The sequence below is a fragment of the Mobula hypostoma genome, chromosome 11, assembly GCF_963921235.1.
Source record: "Mobula hypostoma chromosome 11, sMobHyp1.1, whole genome shotgun sequence".
Lineage (NCBI taxonomy): Eukaryota > Metazoa > Chordata > Chondrichthyes > Myliobatiformes > Myliobatidae > Mobula > Mobula hypostoma.
The window spans coordinates 67,277,138-67,298,860 of record NC_086107.1 but is presented as its reverse complement, the minus strand read 5'-3'; the positions used below and the strand labels follow the sequence as shown (position 1 = coordinate 67,298,860).

Genomic DNA, 21,723 nt, shown 5'->3' with positions numbered 1-21,723 from the left:
AGCGTAGATCAGTACTTGAAGTGATGTTGTCATAGCCATTTCATAAGGGCAGGAAAGGCTGCTGAATGTTCCAGGATTTAGATGTTGCAAAAGGTAGGGAGATAAATGAGGTAGGGAATGGCATTGCTAATCAGTGATAATGTCACAGCTGCAGAGAAGAAGCGAATACTGGATGGATCATTTCCTGAGTCAGTGTGGGTGCAAGTCGGAAACAGGGATGCAATCTCAGGAAGTTTCTTTAGGCCCCCCCAATAGTAACAGGTACTCTGAGGAACAGATTGGCACAGAGATTTTGGAAAAGTGCGAAAATTACAGGTTGATGTCATGGGTAAACATAAGTGAATTCGACATGTGCCGTCATTATCTTTCTCCAGTCCTGCTAAAGGGTCTCAGCCCGAAACATCAATTGTACTCTTTTCCATAGATGCTTCTTGGCCTGCTGAGTTCCTCCAGCATTTTGTGTGTGTTGCTTAGTTTTCCAGCATCTGCAGAGTTTCTCTTGTTTACGACTTCAACAATTCTTTAAAGTAGAAATACTTTGCTTCACAAGGTCAGTTAATAAATGCATTAATTAGCTATGTAAACTGAAAACGCTTTGATTCATTTTACAGGCCCAAACCAAGCAAGCAACATTTATTAGGGATTGTTGTAAGAGTGCTGCAGTTCACTCCAACTCAGCTGCAAGAAGGGGGAAATCATCCATCTTTTCCATCCCTTGAAATGTACACCAGGACATGCCTTAACTTTGTTTCTGTCTCTGAGGATTAGTAGCTTGCTGACACTCTGAATTGTTACCAAGAATAGTCAGCTTTGTAGGCAGGTCATTGCAAAGCATAAACATTTTGCAGCAGGAGCCTTGTTATGATATAATATGTTAAGATTTTGATGATTTTGCAGGTTCGTCCAAAGCCAGTGATGCCAAATAGCATTCCAATTGCACCTGCCCCTGTGTTTACAACTTCGCAACTTATCCAGCGACCAGTGATGCTAACAAAACTAACGCCCACCACTCAGTCATCAGCTGCAAATTCCATACATCAAGCCAGAATTGTGAATGGACAACCTACTGCTGTCACCAAGACGCTACCAACTGCTCAGTTAACGGGCATTGTCATAGCCACCTCTGGTCCTAAGGTGGCTAGTCCCCAGCAGCTGAAACTCAGCAAAACAAATCTGGACAATAAGGTATTTTTTAGGGGGTGCTTTTAATGTGCAGAAGCAGGGGCAAACTGACAGCTGGGACAAAATCACCTTTGTATTTTGATTTTTCTGTTTGAGGCTTAACATGTTTTTTAAACTGTTCATATTTAAAATGGGATAAAAAAGCAATGGGGGAAAAATATTTATTTAAACAGCTGGGAATTCTGGCCAGTCAAATGATTTCTGTTTCAATCTCACATATTCAGAAAGTTTTTTTTTAATGCTTTTTGGCAATGTCACGGTCATTGAAAACTACTTGTATATACAGGTGTAATAAATAAAAACACACACTTTTTATATTACTCTGTAACTAACCAATACAACAGATGCTTCGTTAATTCAGGCTGTTATACCTTGGAATGCAGTGTATAAACATCGAGTTAGATTTATATTGCTGATTGCACTGTGCCCAGCAGTAAAGAAGTTGTGAATTTTTAATGTAATAAATCAATGGATAAGTGTGTGGACTCTGATCTCATGATCAAAACAATCACATCTTTAGAACTTGTTCAGAGTGAATCTTTCTGCATTATGTCCTTGTGGGATGTTTGTGAGAAGCATAATAAGGGTCTCAGTCAATGTGTATTTACAGAAATGTGGGTCATCACCAGGAGGTAGTCTCATGGCACTTTGGGAGTGAAGCATCAGTTCTGATTCCAGTGTCAGTGTAATTTAATTGGTTTATTATATTTAGGTGGACATTTCCATTTTAAGTTATTATTTATAGTGCAGTGGTTTTTATTTTACTAGTTTTAATTTATCTTGCACCTTCCTCCAGGATATATCCCATTTAAAATGGAAATCTAATTGTGACCTCCAGAATTACTGTTTGTTAACCTTCATGTATAGGAAAGAGAAATGGATTCTTGCCCTGAGTTGGGATTCCTCTGTAAGCATGTGGATAATGTACCTTTTGGTTATGTATACTGGTAACTAATCATTTGGGAACCAAGGATTCAAAACAGTGTGCATGTTGCTCAGTGGGTAGAGCATTTAAGAAAATTCATAATCAAATGGACATGTGCACCTTTATCAACATACATCAAAGTTGCTGGTGAACGCAGCAGGCCAAGCAGCATCTATAGGAAGAGGTGCAGTCGACGTTTCAGGCCGAGACCCTTCGTCAGGACTAACTGAAGGAAGAGTGAGTAAGGGATTTCAATAGTTTTCAATGACCGTGACATTGCCAAAAAGCATTAAAAAAAAAACTTTCTGAATATGTGAGATTGAAACAGAAATCATTTGACTGGCCAGAATTCCCAGCTGTTTAATCCCTTACTCACTCTTCCTTCAGTTAGTCCTGACGAAGGGTCTCAGCCTGAAACGTCGACTGCACCTCTTCCTATAGATGCTGCTTGGCCTGCTGCGTTCACCAGCAACTTTGATGTATGTTGCTTGAATTTCCAGCATCTGCAGAATTCCTGTTGATTTTATGTGCACCTTTGAGGTTTTTATTCTCACCATTATCTGGAGTTCCAGCAATGTTGGCCGGAAACAAAACTGAATATTTCTGTTACATAGATCATAAGAATGTCAACTGGAATGAATGGCTCTCAGAACTGCTCCCCTCATTCAATAATATCATGGCCAGTCCAATTTTGGTCTAAGCACTTTCATACTGTGTCCCTTAGCTCCCTTATAGTAAAAGTATTTTGCATTCTTCATCTTGAATATAGTAAATCACTCCTTTGTTATAACCCCTATGAGAAAAGAATTTACCCCTCATTTTTGTCTGAAAGTGGTGATCCTCTTATGAAACTATGCCATCTAGTTCTAGAAAACACCACTAGTAGAAACATCCTCTCAGCATCCAATCTGCCAATCTTCCTCAGAACATAATAAGAGTAACACGGGTATATCCAGTGGAGTGGCTGTTACACATCTCCAAGAATCCATGTTCAATCCTGATCTGTAGTGTTGTCTTTGTGGAATTTGCACCTTCTTCCTGTGTCTCCGAAGGTTTCCTCTATGATACTATGGGTTCCTCCCACATCCCAAATATATGTGAATCACTTAGGTAATTGACTGCTGTAAATTCTCCCTTTATGTGTCAATAAATAGTAGTGTCCTGGAGAGTTGATGAGAATGTTGGGAGAATAAAATGACATTCGTGTAAATGTGTGGCTGAAGGACTTACTTCTTTGCCCTGAGACTCCATTTCAGTAAGATTACCTCTGCTTTATAAAAATATAAATTAATACTAAAAATGTCAAACAACCTCCTTGTAGTGATAAACTGCTTGAAAACATTGTTTTATGTGACTGCTTGAACTGAACATCGCAAACAAGGTTGAATTTAGACTTGAATGCTTTGCATGAAAACATTGTCAAGTTTGGTCAGGTTCAATTAGGCTTTCAAATCAGAAGCAAGCTGCTCCATATAAGAAAGAAATAGAAGCAGAGATATACCTTACAGTTCCTTGAGTCTGATCTGCCATTATGTAGAACCATAGCTGATCATGTACCTATTCATCATGCTGTTCATATTCCATCTGGGAAAACTCAGGTTGGGAGTGCAACACCTCATATTCTTTCTGAGTAGTCTCCAACCTGATGATATGGACATTGATTTCTCCAACTTTGGTAATTTCTTCCCTCTCCCTCCTTCTGTCTTGTTCCATTTCCTATTCTGGTTATCCTCCTATTCCTTCTCTTCTCCTCACCTGTCCAATTACCTCCTTATGGTTCCTCTCCTCCTTCCCTTTCTTCCATGTCCACTGCCCTTTCCTAATAGATTCCTTCTTCAGCCCTATAACTCATCTGCCCACCTGCCCCCGCCACCTGGTCTCAGCTATCACCGGCGAGTTTGTACTACTTTCCCACCCCCACCTCTTTATTCTGGTTTCTGTCCTCTTCCTTAAGAGTTCTGTTGAAGGGTCTCTGTCCAAAACATCGACTGTTTCCCATCCATGCATGATGCTTGACTTGCTGAGTTCCTTCAGCATTTTGTGTGTGTTGCGCAAGATTTCCAGCATTCACAAAATCTCTGTACCTCATGTCTTCAAAAGTCACAAATGCTAATTTCACTCTTGAATCCACTTAATATTGACATCCTGTAAGGGAGAAAAAAAATAAAGTTGTGCCTACAGATGCTATGATGTCTATCTGGGGGGAAACAGTCTCTCGACACCAAATCAGTCAATCCTTCTCAGAACCTTGTACATCTAAAAAGAATCGTTTATCTTTCTTCCAAACTTAGGTTAATCTCAGTCTAATCCCAACAATCAAACATTGACGAATCTGTATTTTAAAATTGAAAAACAACCTTGGATAATTCACCTAGTTTTGTTTTAGTTTCCATAACTAGCGATAACTATACTAATTGTAACTCACTATGATTAGAATATGGTTCATAGCCTGCTAATTGCAGTATCATTGATTTTTTTTAAATTAAAAATTACAAGCCAGTAAGCACTACCAGGAAGTGACAGCTTATTTTTGCTGTGGTGTTTTGATAAACTAGTTTTGTTTCTTAACCTCCTTTCTTAATAGACCTCAATCCTTGTTGATTTATCTGGAATTATCACTAAAGATCAGGTTCTCTTTTTGCAAGTTGTCATCAAGTTAATTTGCTGAAAACTATAGTCTCATAAAGTCATAGAAAAGTACAGCACAGAAACAGGCCCTTTGGTCCATCTAGATCTTGCTGAGCCATATAAGCTGCCTACTCCCATCGACTTGCACCGGGACCATTGGTTTCCAAACTCCTACCATCTATGTACCTCTGCAAATTTTTCTTAAAGATTGAAATTGAGCTCGCATGGGCCACTTGCACTGGCAGCTCATTCCACACTCTCGTGACCCTCTGAGTGAAATTCCCCTTAAACTTATCACCATTCACCCTTAACCCATGACCTCCAGTCGTAGTCCCATCCATTCTCAGTGGAAAAAGCCTGTTTGCATTTATCCTATCTATACCCCTCAATTTTGTATACCTCTATTAAATCTCCTCTCAATCTTCCATGTTTCAAGAAATAAAGTTTCAACATATACAATTTTTTCATATAACTCAGGTCCTCCAGACCTGGCAACATCACTGTAAATTTTCTCTGCACTCTTTCAACCTTGCTGTAGATAGGTGAACAAAACTGCGCACAACTCCAAATTAGGCCTCGCCAATGTCTCGTACAACTTCAACATAACATCCGATCTCCTGTACTCAGTACTTTGATTTATAAAGGCCAATGTGCCAAAAGCTTTCTTTATGACCCTATCAACCTGTGATGCCACTTTCAATGAATTATGGATCCCTTTGTTCTATCGCACTCCTCAGTGCCCTACCATTCACTGAGTAAGACCTACCCTAGTTGGTCCTACCAAAATGCAATACCTTGCACTTATAACAATTACAGCATGGAAACAGGCCATCTCGGCCCTTCTAGTCCGTGCAACTTGTCTGTAATAAAACCACTGTGCCCCCAGTCTTGGTGTCATCTGCAAATTTGCTGATCCTGTTAACTATGTTATCATCCAGGTCATTGATATCAATGACAAACAACAACAGACACAGCCCTGATCCCTGCAGCACTCAACTAGGCACAGACGTCCAGTCAGAGAGGCAACCATCTATTACCACTCTCTGAATTCTCCCACAAAGCCAATGTCTAATCCAATTTACTACTTCATCCTGAATGCCGAGCGAGTGAACCTTCTTGACCAACCTCCCATGTGGGACCTTGTCTGTGTGGACAACATCCACTGCCTTGCCTTTATCAACTTTCTTGTTAACTTCCTGGTAACGTCTTTGATTGGTTAGACTTGACTTGCCACACACAAAGCAATGCTGACTATCCTTAATCAGTACGTTTATCAAAATACTCATCTATCCGATCCCTTAGAAAACCTTTCAGTAACTTTCCCACTACTGATGTCAGATTCACTGGCCTATAATTTCCTGGTTTATTTTTAGAGCCTTTCTTAAACAGTGGAACAACATTGGCTATCCTCCAATCTCCCAACACCTCACCTATCGCTAAGGATGATTTAAATATCTCTGCTAGGATCCCAGCAATTTCTGCACTTGTCACCCGCAGAGTCTGAGGGAACACCTTGTCAGGCCCTAGGTATTTATCCACAGCAAACACCGCCTTCTCTGTTATCCGTAGAGAATCCATGGAGCTGATGCCATTTTGCCTTATTTCTATAGCCTCTCTTTCCATCCCTTGGAAAAATTACAGATGCAAAAAATGCGTTTAATATCTCCCCCATTTCTTGGCTCAACGCATGGATTACCATTCTGATTTGCCAGATGGCAAATTTTGTCCCCTGCAATCCTTTTATTCTTAAAATATCCATAGATTCCCCTTCACGTTGTCTGCTAGGGCAACCTCATGTCTTCTTTTAGCCCTCCTGATTTCTTTAATTGTTCTCATGCATTTTTTATATTCCATAAGACACCTTCATTCCTACCTGCCTATACCTGCAATGCACCTTCTTTTATTTCTTAACCAGGCCTCAATATCTCTCGAAAACCAAGGTCCGTTACACCTGTTATCCCTGTCTTTAATTCTGTCAGGAACATAGAAACTTCGTACTCTCAAAATTTCAGTGTTGAAGGCTTCCCTCTTACCAAATACACTGTTGCCAGAAAACAGCCTGTCCCAATCCACACTTGCCAGATCCTTTCTGATACCCTCAAAATTGGGCTTTCTCCAATTTAGAATCTCAACCCGTGGACCAGACTTATCTTTTTGCATATTTACTTTGAAACTAATGGCATTCACATCACTAAATACAAAGTGTTCTCTTACCCGAACTTCTGTGACCTGCCCTGTCTCATTCCCTAAAAAGAAATCAAGTATTGCACATTCTTTCATTGAGACTTTTATGTACTGTTTAAGAAAACTTTGCTGAACACATTTGACAAACTCACTCTGTTCCTCTAAATCCCTCGGACAGTTGGGTGATCTATAATAGGGTGATACCTTTCTTATTACTCAGTTCTGCCCGTAATGCCTCAGTGGATGAATTCTCCAGTCTATACTGATTGAACACTACTGTGACGTTTTCCTTGACCAGTAACACCACCCCTCCTCCTTTACTCCTTCCCGCTCTGTCGCATCTAAAACAATAGAACCCCGGAATATTGAGCTGCCTGTCCTGCTCCTCCTGCAACAATGTCTTAATAATTGCTACAATATCATAATTCCAGGTGTTGTTCCAAGCCCTGAGCTCATCAGCCTTTCTTATGAAGCTTCTTACAATGAAATATATACAGCTCAGGACATTAGTCGCATCATGCTCAACTTTTTGATACCTGAGGTCTTAACATCTGTCTCCACAACCTCTCCACTACCTCTCCACTATCTCTTCTGATGCTGTGGTTCTGATCCTGCTGCAACTTCTTATCAATGTTAAATTTCCAATTTGTTGGGGTACAGGATAATCTTGATGTTTGTAATGCTGATGTCAGGGCACAATGTTAACACCCATTTCACAAATTGGCTATGTTAAAACATGAAACTAATATTTACACAAACAACAGGAATTCTTCAGATGCTGCAAATTCAAGCAAAACACATCAGAGTTGCTGGTGAACGCAGCAGGCCAGGCAGCATCTCTAGGAAGAGTTACCGTCGACGTTTCAGGCCAAGATCCTTCGTCAGGACTAACTGAAGAAAGAGTTAGTAACTTCCTTCAGTTAGTCCTGACGAAGGGTCTCGGCCTGAAACGTTGACTGTCCCTCTTCCTAGAGATGAAACTAACATTTACCTAATTTTGGAACACCTTTTTCACTTTTATATAAATAGGTGTGTTATACCAGGTTTCGTAGTAATTGCTAATATTCTCTACAGTTTAAAATTTTGTGAAAATAAGCCTTGCAACTATAACATATGAAATAAGAATTCAACATTTCTATTGGAATTGTCTGAATAATCATTCAATCTTCCTGAGATTTATTGTTTATTAAAACAAACCTAAGTGTCTGATACCAGAGACAATATGAGAGTCCAGAATTGTTATCTACTTTAATGTCTTAGGAAGCAATAATGGTGGGTAGTACAAGGGATGTTTTTATGTTTCATTATGGTACGTCTCTTGAAGCTTTTATTTTAGCTTATTGATTTACTGTATATTAATTCAGATTCATTTAGCCCAAGCTAGTGTTTAACAGTAAGTCCATTTTTAATGTCAAGATTTTTGGAATTTATGTGATAGGCCTATTAATTAATCAGCTGTTTACTCTTTTTTTCTGTCATGGTAGACCATTAAACTTCAGGTTGAATGGGAAGAAAAGCAGACTGATGCTAGTCCTACTTCTCCAGTTCCACCTAAACCCAAGAAAGAGGAGAACCCAGAGGTATTGTAATGTAATGCTTGATGGAACCTAATACCAGCTGCTAGTGCTTACATTTAAATATCAACATCAAAATTAGTGTGTTTAACTAATTCCTTTTGGTATATTTAAAAATTGTTTACTATTGCGTAGTATAGAATTTGCAAATCCGGTGTAGAGGTTCTATTGTTAGTTTGTGTTACTTAACAAGGGAGGGGGACATAGATATAGTATTAAGTTTGGCAGGGAAATCAGAAATACATTTTAAGAGATAAATCTTACAATAATTGGTAAGGTCACAAGAACTATTTAATAGTTGCTCAAATGACAGTCTGTCCATTGTACAGTGTAGTTCAGTGTGTGACACGTCTCAGGCATTAAGTGATAATGTGGTCTGATCACATACAGTGCCTTGAAAAGAGTATTCAGCCCCGACAACTATTTTCACATTTTACTATCTCATTTTCTAAATTTAAAATATATTGAAGAAGAATTTTTGAGGAATCTACAAAACATTGAGCGTCATGTCAAATCAAAAGAAAAAATCCAAAATCTGTCAACAATTTACTAATAATTAAAAACCAAAATTGTAAGCTGAAGAAGTATTTCATCCCTTTGCAACTCACCCAATGTGTCAATGCAGAAAATTGGAGGATCACCTGTTTTCAATGAATTCATAAGAATAAATATCTCCTCTCTCTCTAAGGTCCAACGATATGATAGATTTTCAACAGGTCAAACCAAAATGAAGACAAAAGAGCATTCAAGATGAGTCAGGGAAATGATAATAGAGAAGCCCAAATCTCTGGAAGGGTGCAAGACAACCTCAAAGGCATTGAACATTCCTCAGAGCTCAGTGTAGTCCATCATGAAAAAAGTGGAAAAATATGAAAACATAGCCAGTCTGCCTTCTAAATTTAGTCACTGGAGAAGAATGGCACTTGTAAGAGAGGCTACTATGACATCAACTGTCTCTGAGTGGACTGCAGAAGTCAATAGCTGCAACTGGAGATGAAGTTTTTGGCTCCACAGTCTCTAAGGCCTTGCCACTCTTTGCACACTTTTGATGCTCTCTTTGTATAAGGAAGATGCCTGGCTTTAAAAAAAGAAGCTTGTCATATCCTCCTCTACTGTCATACTGAGGCTACACTCAGACTGGAGGAACAACACCTTGTATTCTTTCTGGTAGCCTCCATCCTGATGGCATGAACATCAATTTCTCAAACTTCCAGTAATTCTCTTCCCCCACCACCCCCTCACCATTCCCCTTCTCACCTTATCTCCGCGTCCCTCTGGTGCTCCTCCCCCTTTTTTTCTTCCGTGGCCTTCTGTCTTCTCTTAATAACTTCCCCCTTTCTCCAGCCTGTATCTCCTTCACCAATCAACTTCTCAGCTCATTACTTCATTCCTCCCCCTCCCAGTTTCACCTATCACCTTGTGTTTCTCTCTCCTTTACCCCTGCCTTTTGAATATGCTCCTCATCTTTTTCTTTTCTCCAGTCCTACTGAAGGGTCTTGGCCCAAAACATCAGCTGCACTCTTTCCATAGATGCTCCCTGGCCTGCTGAGTTCTTCCAGCATGTTGTGTGTTGCCTATCCTTGTCCATCAAGATTTTGCAAAGCATCTCTTAGAAGATGCTGTAAAGATGTGGAAGATCTTGTGGTCTGTTGAGACTAAAGGGAAACAATTTGACCTCAACACTAAGAGGTACATGTGACGTAAATCTAATACTGCACTTCAGCCAGGTAACACCATCCCTACTGTTAGAGTATGGTGGAGGTAACATCATGCTATGGGGATGCTTTTCAGCAGCAGGGGCTGAAAATCTGGTCAGGATTGATGGGAAGATGAATGAATCATAGAAATCTACAGCACATTACAGACCCAATGTTGTGCCGACCGTGCAACTTACTCTAGAAACTGCCTAGAATTTCCCTACTGCATAGCCTCTATTTTTCTAAGCTTCATGTACCTATCTAAGAGTCTCTTAAAAGACGCTATTGTATCCACCTCTACTACTGTCGCTGGCAGTGCATTCCACGCACCCACCACTCTCCATGTGAAAAACCTATTTCTGATATCCCCCTTGTACCTGCTTCCAGGCACCTTAAAACTATGCCCCCTCATGTTAGCCATTTCAGCCCTGGGAAAAAGCCTCTGGCTAGCCACAGGATGAATGCCTCTCATCATCTTATACACCTCCATCAGGTCATCTCTCATCCTCTGTCGCTCCAAGGACAAAGGGCCAAATTCACTCAACCTATTCCCATAAGACATGCTATCCAATCCAGGCCACATCCTTGTAAATCTCCTTTGCACACACTATATTATCCACATCCTTCCTGTAATGAAGTGAGCAGAACTATACACAATACTGCAAGTGAGGTCTAACTAAAGCTTATATAGCTTTAACGTTATCTTAAGGCCCTTAAACTCAATCCTACATTGATGAAGGCCATTGCGCTATATGCCTTATTAACAACACTGTCAACCTGCAAGACAGCTTTGACTGTCCTATGGACATGGATCCCAAGATCTCGCTGATCCTTCACACTGCCAAGAGTCTTACCATTAATATATTCTTCAAATTGGATGTACTGAAATGAACCACTTCACACTTACCTGAGTTGAACTCCATCTGCCACTTCTCAGCCCAGTTCTGCATCCTATTGATATCCCTCCGTAACATCTGACAACCCTCCAGATTATCCACAACACCCCCAACTTTTGTATCATCAGCAAACTTACTAACCCATCTTTCTACTTCCTCATCCAGGTCATTTATAAAAGTTACAAAGAGGAGGGGTCAAAGAACAGATCCGTACCAAGGAATATGATTTAGTGGCCATTACAGAAACCTGGTTGCAAGGTGGAGATGACTGGGAATAAAATGTCCAAAGGTATCAGGTAATACAGAAGGATAGGCAGGAAGGCAAAGGAGGTGGGGTGATGCTCTTAATTAAGGATGAGATCAGGGCGATTGTGAGAAACGATACAAGATCTATGGAGCAGAATGTTGAGTCCATCTGGGTAGAGATTAAGAATAGTAAAGGGGAAAAAAATCACTGGTGGGAGTTGTCTATAGGCCACCCAATAAACATATTGCAGTGGCAGAGGCGATTAACCAAGAAATAACTGAGGCTTGTAAGAACGGAATGGCAGTTGTCATGGGGGATTTTAACTTCCACATAGATTGGGTGAATCAGGTTGGTCAAGGAAGTCTTGAGGAGAACCTCAAAGAATGCATCCGTGATGGCTTTTTGAGCAGCATGTTAGTGAATCTACAAGGGAAAATGCTATGGAATAGAATAGTACAGCACAGTACAGGCCCTTCAGCCCATATTGTTGTGCCGACCCTCAAACCCTGCCTCCCATATAACCCCCCACCTTAAAATCCTCCATATACCTGTCTAGTATAGAACATAGCTCTACCTTAGAGCTAGTCCTGTGCAATGAGACAGGTAAGATTTAACCATCTTGTAGTCAGGGATCCTCTTGGAAAGAGTGATCATAGTATGATTGAATTTCACATACAGATGGAGGATGAAATAGTTAGATCTAAAACTAGTGTATTATGCTTGAACAAGGGAGACTACAAGATGAGGGAGGAGTTGGCTAATGTGGGTTGGGAGCACAGGCTATTTGGTAGGACAGTTGAGGAACAGTGGAAAACTTTCAAAGAGATTTTTCACAGTGCTCAACAAAAGTACATTCCAGTCAAAAGTAAGGACAGTAAGTGTGGGGAGAGCCAGCCTTGGATAACTAAGAAAATAAAAGATAGTATCAAATTAAAAGCTCGTGTGCAAAGTTGCAAAGGGTAGTGGGAGACTGGAGGATTAGGAAAACTTTAAAAAGCAGCAAAGAGCAATTAAACAAGAAATAAGGAAAGGGAAGATAGAGTATGAAAGTAAATTAGCACAAAATATGAAAACAGATAGCAAGAGTTTTTATAAATATATAAAGCGGAAGAGGGTGGCTAAAGTCAGCGTAGGTCCCTTGGAAGATGAGAAGGGGAAATTGATATTGGGTGATAAGGAAATGACTGAGATATTGAACAACTATTTTGTGTCGGTCTTCACAGTGAAGGACATGTCTAATATGCCAAAGAATGATGTTATGGACAAAATGGGAGGTGAGGACCTCGATAAAATCACTGTCACTAAAGATATAGTGATGAGCAAACTAGAGGGCCTAAAGGTAGATAAGTCCCCTGGTCCAGATGGGATTCATCCCAGGGAATTTGTGGAGGTTATAGTAAACGTGTTGGTAATCATTTACCATAGTTCTCTAGACTCTCGGAAGGTCCTGGCAGATTGGAAAACAGCAAATGTCACGCCACTTTTTAAAAAAGGATGTAGGCAAAAGGCAGGCAACTATAGGCCAGTTAGCTTAACATCCGTAGTTGGGAAAATGCTTGAAGCTGTCATTAAGGAAGAAATAGCAAAACATTTAGAAAGAAGTGGTTCCATTAGACAGACGCAGCATGGATTCAGAAAGGGCAGGTTCTGTTTGACAAACTTACTGGAGTTCTTTGAGGACATAATAAGTGCAGTGGATAGAGGGGAACAGGTGGATGTCATATACTTGGATTTCCAGAAGGTGTTCGATCACGTGCCGCACAAGAGATTTATAAATAAGTTACGGATGAATGGTGTCAGAGGAAGTGCATTGGCATGGATAGTGGATTAGTTAACCAATAGAAGGCAGAGAGTTGGTATAAATGGGTGTTTCTCTGGTTGGTGAGTGGGATGCAGCAGGGACGGTGCTGGGGCCGCAGCCGTTCACCATTTACATTGATGATTTGGAAAAGGGGACTGAGTGTAGCGTAGCAAAATTTGCTGATGACACTAAACTGAGTGGAAAAGCAAATTGTACAGAGGTTGTGAAGAGTCTGCAGAGGGATATAGATAGGTTAAGTGAGTGGGCCAAGGTCTGGCAGATCGATTACAATGTTGGTAAATGCGAGATCATCCACTTTGGAAGGAATAATAGAAGAGCAGTTTATTATTTAAATGGTGAAAGATTGCAGCATGCTGTTATGCCAAGAGTGCTTGTTCATGAATCGCAAAATGTTGGCTTGCAGGTACAACAGGTTATTAAGAAGGCAAACGGAATGTTGGCCTTCATTGCTAGAGGGATTGAATTCAAGAGCAGGGAGGTCATGCTGCAACTATACTGGGTACTGGTGAGGCTGCACCTGGAGTACTGTGTGTGGTTCTAGTCTCCATACTTGAGAAAGGATATACTGGCTTTGGAGGCAGTGTAGAGGAGATTCACCAGGTTGATTCTGGGGATGAAGGGGTTAACCTATGAGGAGAAATTGTGTCGCCTGGGATTATACTCTCTGGAATTCTGAAGAATGAGAGTGGATCTTATAGAAACATACAAAATTTTGAAAGGGATAGATAAGATAGAAGTAGGAAAATTGTTTCCATTGGTAGTTGAGACTAGAACTAGGGGACATTGCCTCAAGATTCAGGGGAGAAAATTTAGGATGGAGATGAGGAGAAACTGTTTTTCCCAGAGAGTGGTGAATCTGTGGAATTGTCTGCCCAGGGAAGCAGTTGAGACTTCTTCACTAAATATATTTAAGATACAGTTAGATAGATTTTTACATAGTAGGGGAATTAAGGGTTATGGGGAAAAGGCAGGTAGATGGAGCTAAGTTTACGGACAGATCAGCCATGATCTTATTGAATGGCGGGGCAGGCTTGATGGGCCAGATGCCTACTCCTGCTCCTATTTCTTATGTTCTGCAGAATACAAACCATCCACAACCACTCTTTGCCTTCTGTGGGCAAGCCAGTTCTAGATCCACAAAGCAATGTCTCCTTGGATCCCATGCCTCATTACTTTCCAAATGAGCCTTATCAAATGCCTTACTGAAATCCGTATCCACTACATCCACTGCTCTACCTTCCTCAATGTGTTTTGTTACCTCCTTAAAGAATTCAATTAGGTTCATAAGGCACAATCTGCTCTTGAGAAAACCAAGCTGACTATCCCTAATCCAATTATGTCTCTCCAAATGCTCATAAATCTTGCCTCTTGGAATCTTCTGCAACAACTTGCCCACCACTGAAATAAGACTCACTGGTCTATAATTTCCTGGGTTAGCTCTACTCCCTTTCTTGACCTAGGGAACAACATTTACAACCTTCCAGTCCTCTTGTACCTCTCCCATCCCTATTGATGATGCAAAGATCATTATCAGAGGCTTAGCAATCTTCTCCCTTGCTTCCCACAGTGCTGCTAGATACAGAGAGACCTTGGATGAAAACCTAATTACCTCTGCCCAGAAAGATTAAACTAGGGAGAAAGTTTATCTTTCAGCAGGTCTACAAACCGAAGCACACTGCCAGAGCAGCCAAATGAAGAAAATTGGTGTCCTTAAGTGGCCCAATCAGAGTCCCGCCCTTAACATGATTGGACATCTCTGGCAAAACCTCAAGATTTTTGTCCACTGCCACTCCCCAACTGACCTGGCAGAGCTTGAGCAATTTTGCAAGGAGGAATGGGCAAATTTAGAAGTCCAAAAAGACTTCTGGCTGTAATAGCTGCAAGAGGTGGTCCAATTAAATACTGAGCAAAGCAGTTGAATACTTTTGAACTGCTGACATTTCAGTCTTTGAATTTTTCGTTTTTTGTACTTTACAATTTTCCCTGTTTTTCAGGCTCTACTGTGGGAGAAAAAGGAGCATGTGATTTACAAATAAAAATTCTCAGTTAAATTGATCAAAATCCCTGGTTTAATACTCATTTATGTGAACAAAGGGTTGGGAGCTGAATACCTTTACAAGGCACAGTAAATACATTATGTAATGATCCTAACTGGTAGAATTTGATGAGGTGGAAGTGTTTTGAAAGTTAGGAAGTTGGAGCTGACTGCATATAAAGGGCTTTTTTTTTAACATTGATTAAATAATGCTGTCATTCTTAAGAGCATTGTGGTACATCTTGTAGAGCTGTTGCCTCGCACCTCTATCCATTAAGTTGAATCCTGAATGCCATGCTGTCAGTGTGGAGTTAGTATGCGTTCCCTGTGCCTAAGTTTTCCTTAGGCAGCTACAGTTTCTTCCCACATCCCAATGGTTTGTAGATTAATTGTCTACTATAAATTGCCCCTGGTGCAGGTGGATGTTAGATTGAGGAGAACAGATAACATGAAAAATTTGAGGGGGAGTTCAGTCCTGAAGAACGGTCTTGGTCCGACATGTCGACTATCTGTTCATTTCCGTAGATCTGCCTGACATGCTGAGTTCCTCCAGCATTTTGTGTGTGTTGCAAAGGGGGAATTATTTTGTTTTTGATACTGGGAAGCCAGGTGGCTGTGAATGCCACATACAAGAGATGGAGTGTTGAAGAACAAATGTGTAGCTGTTTATTTTGCATGTAAGTCATCTACCCAAAATGCCCTATCACATTACATTCAGTACATAACACACAGGGAAGCTTGACAGCAACCCTTAAAGATCAAAATATTCATGAACACATAACATATCCCTCCCCCCTTATTTTAAAGGATTTTCCCCCTTCTCATACACAGACCAGCTGCTGAACTATAAACATTAACTAGAGTAATCGTCAAATCTAAACAACAACAAAAAATATTTGTTTTTCTAAACTAGGGAAAGAGGGTGGACTGCCTATATTGCCAGACGTAACCCTGGGGATTACTCTGTCTCATCTGCTGAGGGTTAGTCACTAAATTAGAGATTCAATTCTGTCTGGAGGCTGCCTGTTCCTGTGAGGGTGGTTGGTTGTTCGTCCATCGTTGACGTCGATGAGGACCTCGACACCATTATGATGGTGTCAAGACTAGCGCGTGATTTGGATTTAAGTGAGGGAGAGTTGCATAGCGTCAGCCTCACTCTCTCTTCCCAATTCCTATCTGGATCCAGTGGCAAGACAGAGTCTAGACGGCTGGAGATGGGACTAGGCGCAGTGGATGACCGGGACGTCTTCTGTGTCTTGTCCTGCTCTACACGTTCCACGACGCTTGCAGAGACCGCCTTCTTGACCGTTGGACCTTCCATAGGTCTCGTCCGCTCAATCCGCTGGAGTCTGTCTTCACATGCTGGGATAGACAACTCCCTATCTCACCGAGGATTTGAGACCCGTCGGCTACCCTCACCTGGTTTAGCCGGCTTGTTGAAGCCGTTGCCCAGGGTGTGGCCGCTGTCGCATGCAAACAGCTACGGGGAGCCACAGGTGAGAGCTGAGTGCCAGGTGGGGACCAAAGGTGGACTAACCACCCTGAAAAGGACGCGATATGTTCCCCCACCAGAGATGCTACCCCTCCCTGACACACCTGTGAGGGTACTGACTATCTGGTAGTCCGTGAGCCAGTAGGGTTGGTCAGTACCATCTGAGGGGAATAATGCTCACAGTGATTTTTGGCAAGGTGTACATCTCTTTTTTATAGGCATCTGTTAGTCTCGTGAGACCATGGATTTGCGCCTTGGAAGGTTTCCAGTGCGCAGGCCTGGGCAAGGTTGTATGGAAGACCAGCAGTTGCCCATGCTGCAAGTCTCCCCTCTCCACACCACCGATGTTGGCCAAGGGAAGGGCATTAGGACCCGTACAGCTTGGCACCGGTGTCGTCGCAGAGCAATGTGTGGTTAAGTGCCTTGCTCAAGGACACAATACACTGCCTCAGCCAAGGCTTGAACTAGTGACCTTCAGATCACTAGGCGAACGCCTTAACCACTTGGCCACGCGCCAACACACGTATACATCTCTAGAGTTAGAAAATATGTGATAACATTGCACCAGTGGTAGCTTTATTTCTTCAAATAAGCAATCATCATCAGGTGCCATGCCCAGTTTGAGCTTTGACTGCCATGGCCCACACACTCCTGTTTCGGGTCAAGTGGATCAATTCATTGGTATTCATTTCCAGTTCTCTGGCTGCTGTCTCCATCATCATTTGTCTTTGTCTTCCTCTTGCTTTCTTCCCTTCAATCTTTCCCATAATTACCATGCATTCTAACTCCTCTTTCCTAATCACATGGCCAATGAAGTTGCGTTGCCCTTTCATGATCTCATACATTATTTCTCTTTTTGTGTTTGCTCTGTTCATGACATCCTCGTTAGATATTCGTTTCATCCATGATATTGTCCAGCATTCTGAGCCATATAACATAACTGGATAAATGTAACATTTCAATACTCTGAGGTGGATTGTCATGCCTAGTTTAGTATTGGTCAGTATACTCTTCATTCTCGTGCAGGTGTCTTTTGCCATCCCTATTCTTCTTTTGATGTCCAAGTCGCACCTGCCATCTGATGTCACCCAGCTTCCTAAGTAGCAAAAGTTCTGTACTTGTTTTATGTCTTTCCCATGTATTCTCAGCCTGCAGACTGGATCTCCTTCTTTTTGGATATCACCATACATTCTGTCTTTTTGCAATTGATAGATAGACCCATTTTTGCACTCTCTTCAACAATTATATCAATTAAGTTTTGTAGTTCTTCCTCCATACTTGCAAATAACACAACGTCATCTGCATATCTGAAATTATTGATGTTTTCACCACCAACTTTGATTCCCAAGATGTCTCTTATTTTTTGTAATATTGTTTCACTGTACACATTAAATAAATCAGGGGAGAAAATACACCCTTGTCTAACGCCTCTCTTGATTTTTGTAAACTGACTCACTTCTCCATCTATTCTTACAGCGGCAGTTTGTTCCCAGTACAGATTTCTGATTAGGCGGAGGTCTTTCGAATCTAGATCTAGAGTTTCCTGTAGTATTTCAAATAACTTATTGTGCTTCACTTTATCAAATGCTTTTGTGTAGCCGATAAAAACAAATCTTTTTGCACTTGAATAGCTCGTTCTGATTGTATCCTTAACATCAATATCGTGTTTCTTGTACCTCTGTCTTTCACAAAACCACATTGTTCTTTGCCTATTTCAGCTTGTATCTTACTTTTAGCTCTTGTCATCAAAATGCTTACAAGTATCTTGGTGATATGACTCATTAAACTTATGGTCCTATGTAATTCACATTCTATTGCTCTAGTTTTCTTAGGAAAAGTGATAAATACTGATTTTTTCATCTCTTCTGGTATAATTCCAGTCTCATAAATGTCATTGATTAAATCAGTAAGTTTTTCAATTCTGTAATCTTCAAGGGCAATAATTTGTTCTATCACTAATTCATCAGGACCTGCTGCCTTTCCTTTCTTCATCTTATTTATTGCATTACGAACTTCAGATTTTAAAATACTTGGACCTTCAATGTTTTTCTTAATTTCTGGTTTTTCGCCTCGATCGTCTTCAAGCAATTCCTGAATATACTCAGTCCATCTGTTCATAATCCCATCTTTTTCCATGATAATGGTACTGTCTTTTGCTTTCAAACATCCACCTGAAGAACAGAGGAGCTTTTTATCGGTGATATTCTTGATTTGTTGATGTAGCCTTTTTGGATCAGTAATAGGGATTCTTTCTATTTACCCACATTCCTGGTTTAACCATTCTTCTTTGGCTTCTTGACATAAGCTTTTAACTTTTTTTATCTAAGGACTTATATTCTATAGGATTTGCTTTCTTCTGTCTCCTTTCTTCCATTAGATCTTTGATTTCATCTGTCATCCATTTATTCTTTGTGCTTTTTTCTTTTTTAGGAATCACTGACTTTGCTGATTCTACCAAGGCATCCTTTAGAGAGTTAAATTTCATTTCTACATGATTGCTATCATCTTCAACAGATTCTATTTCTAGACTTTCAAATCTATTCCTTACTTCAATTGTAAATTTTTGTCTTTAGTTTTCTTCTTTAATTAATTGCAAGTAGTCAAAGGATTGTTCAGGTTTTTGCTTCTTTAGTTTTTTAAGTTTTACTTTTACGTGACATACTACTGGGTTATGGTCACTATTACAGTCTGCACCTGGATATGTTTTGCATTGAGTCGCTGAGTTGCTAAATCTTTGGTTTATAGTAATAAAGTCAATTTGATTTTTAATGTTATCACCTGGACTTTTCCAGGTCCACAGGCGTCTTGGATGGTTTTTAAAGTAGGTATTCATAATGACCTGATTATTCATCTTGCACCATTCTACCCATTTCTCACCTCTTTCATTTCTTCCCGCTAGTCCAGATTTTCCTATGGTATTTCCATCAGCACCTTGTCCTACTTTAGCATTTAGATCTCCCATGCCAATAACAATATCTTGAGATTTGCATCCATTCTTTGCTTGTTCAAGTTCTTCATAGAATGTATCTATATCTTCATTTGTTCCATCTGTTGTTGGTACATATACCTGTATAATTGCTAAATCAAATGATTGTTCTCTGAATCTAACAAGGAGCACTCTTTCCGATATTGCCCAATGTCCTAAAACACTTTTTGCCATGTATTCATCCATTAGAATTCCTACTCCATTAGTATGGGATGTGCCACAAGAACAAACTAGTGTTTTTTTTCTAATCTGACATGTTTCAGCACCTATCCAACGAACTTCGCTAATTCTCATGATGTTAATCTTTAGTCTTTCCATTTCATTTATCACATTGTCCAATCTTCCTGCTTGATATGGGGTTCTTGCATTCCAAGTGGCAATAATTTTCTTTTGTGTTACTTGAATTTTATGACCAGTAGCTTGATGACGGTCGGGGATCCCCTACTGCCCAGAATCAACCCTGCCGAGCGAAGCATCTTCAGCGTTGTCTTGAAGATCCTGCTGACTTTGTTGTTTTGTGATACATTCTGTGAGTTTGACCATGGTTTTCTTAGCAAATAGCAACAGTGGTTTGCTATTGCCTACTGTTGGGCGAACTAAAGAAATCGCCATTTCTCTTCCCAAATGTTCATCCGCCTATACAGTAGCCATTGGCATTTGAGGTCGTAGCTCATCCGCCTTCTCCATCATAAGTTCAGTTACTGAACTTGCTGGATCCACTGTTGGCCTTCGCTCGTATCCTGAGCAGGAACCCTTGCAGGTGCTACCATTCCGGGTCAGAGTGGCCCTGGGAACAATGAATGACTAAGGGGTAACTCCACTTTCCCCAAAGCTCTGAAAGTCCCCAATCAGAGCCTCATCACCAGTTGCAGTTTAGAGTCATACCCAGGACTGAAATAAGTAATCACTTTTTGTATATATTCCATATTAACATCAGTACAGCAGAAAATATTACCCCATCTCTCAAAAGGTAAAAAACCTCATTTGGAGAGATTTCTGGAGTTTTATCAATGTCATAATATTTTCCATATTGTATCAAATCAAAACAATCTTAAGCTTTTGTCATAGCATATAGAATTACAGTACAATAATTCAAATGTGGGGTTCCACACAGCCATAACCGAGGCCCCATTTGGTTGCAAAGTGAATATATTTAATCAAAGACTGCTTTCCATACTTTGTTTTCCAGACTTCCTTAACCTATTAATAATCATAATAATTTTCCACGTCTTCCACATCTTCATCTGAACTTTCCACACTCTCTGAGATGGATGCCTGGTTCTCACAGTCTGCCAGTCTACACATGTCAGTACACCTGAGGCCATTTGCAACACACATACATTTTGGGAGTGAACATTTTTTTGGACAGTTACAGGCTGGTAGATCCAGAATGGCATCGGGTGCTGGCTGGCCTTCCATCCAGTGCACCACCAACTGTTCAGCTTCCTGTTCTCTCTCCATCTTCCATCCTCTGCCAACAGGGCTTGGCACTTGTGAGTCCTTCTCCAAACATCATCTCCGCATACCAGCCCGGTAGTTGGCTCGCTGAGCATGTTTTGTTAAGCAGTCCTTGCATGGTGGGAGTTGACGACTTAAGACCTTACCTTCTTTGGCACAGAAAAGGTGATACCTGAGCTCATTGACAATGGTGGTCAATGCTTTTGGGGCATACAAGAGACATGTAAATGCCTCCAGTTTGTCCATCAGTTCTGGGGAGAGGTCCCATTCCTGACCCAACTCTTAAGAATGTATCCTGAGTTTCCCTGTTGCTGGTCAGAAGTTTTAGGGCACTTGTCTTCCCTTTGCCTGCAAAACTGCTTACAGTGTCATATCCTGTATATGCGTGCAACCCGATGAGAGCCCTACAAACCTCTATGCCAACAGTGGCAACAACCTTCCTGTTATCTACAAGCCTTGTACAGGTTCTAGTGCCACACTTCTGGAACAATGGGGCCTCAATCTTGTCACAAAATGCTAAAGACATGATAAAGACATCTGTGTCTTCTGAGCAGATCACTACAGACTGGTATCCCTGTCTTGTGGCATGGGCAGCAA

General features: G+C 40.8%; 1 protein-coding gene across 6 annotated transcripts in view; it reads left to right on the top strand.

Annotated features, from left to right (window-relative positions):
* The window catches only part of phf21aa (PHD finger protein 21Aa), a 406,388-nt gene that overhangs the window by 310,768 nt on the left and 73,897 nt on the right, over positions 1-21,723 (top strand). For all 6 annotated transcript variants that reach the window (XM_063062216.1, XM_063062214.1, XM_063062212.1 and 3 more), the window contains 2 exons: positions 898-1,185; positions 8,404-8,499. In XM_063062216.1, coding sequence (XP_062918286.1) covers positions 898-1,185; positions 8,404-8,499 — 384 coding nt within the window. The remainder of the gene's footprint in view (positions 1-897; positions 1,186-8,403; positions 8,500-21,723) is intronic.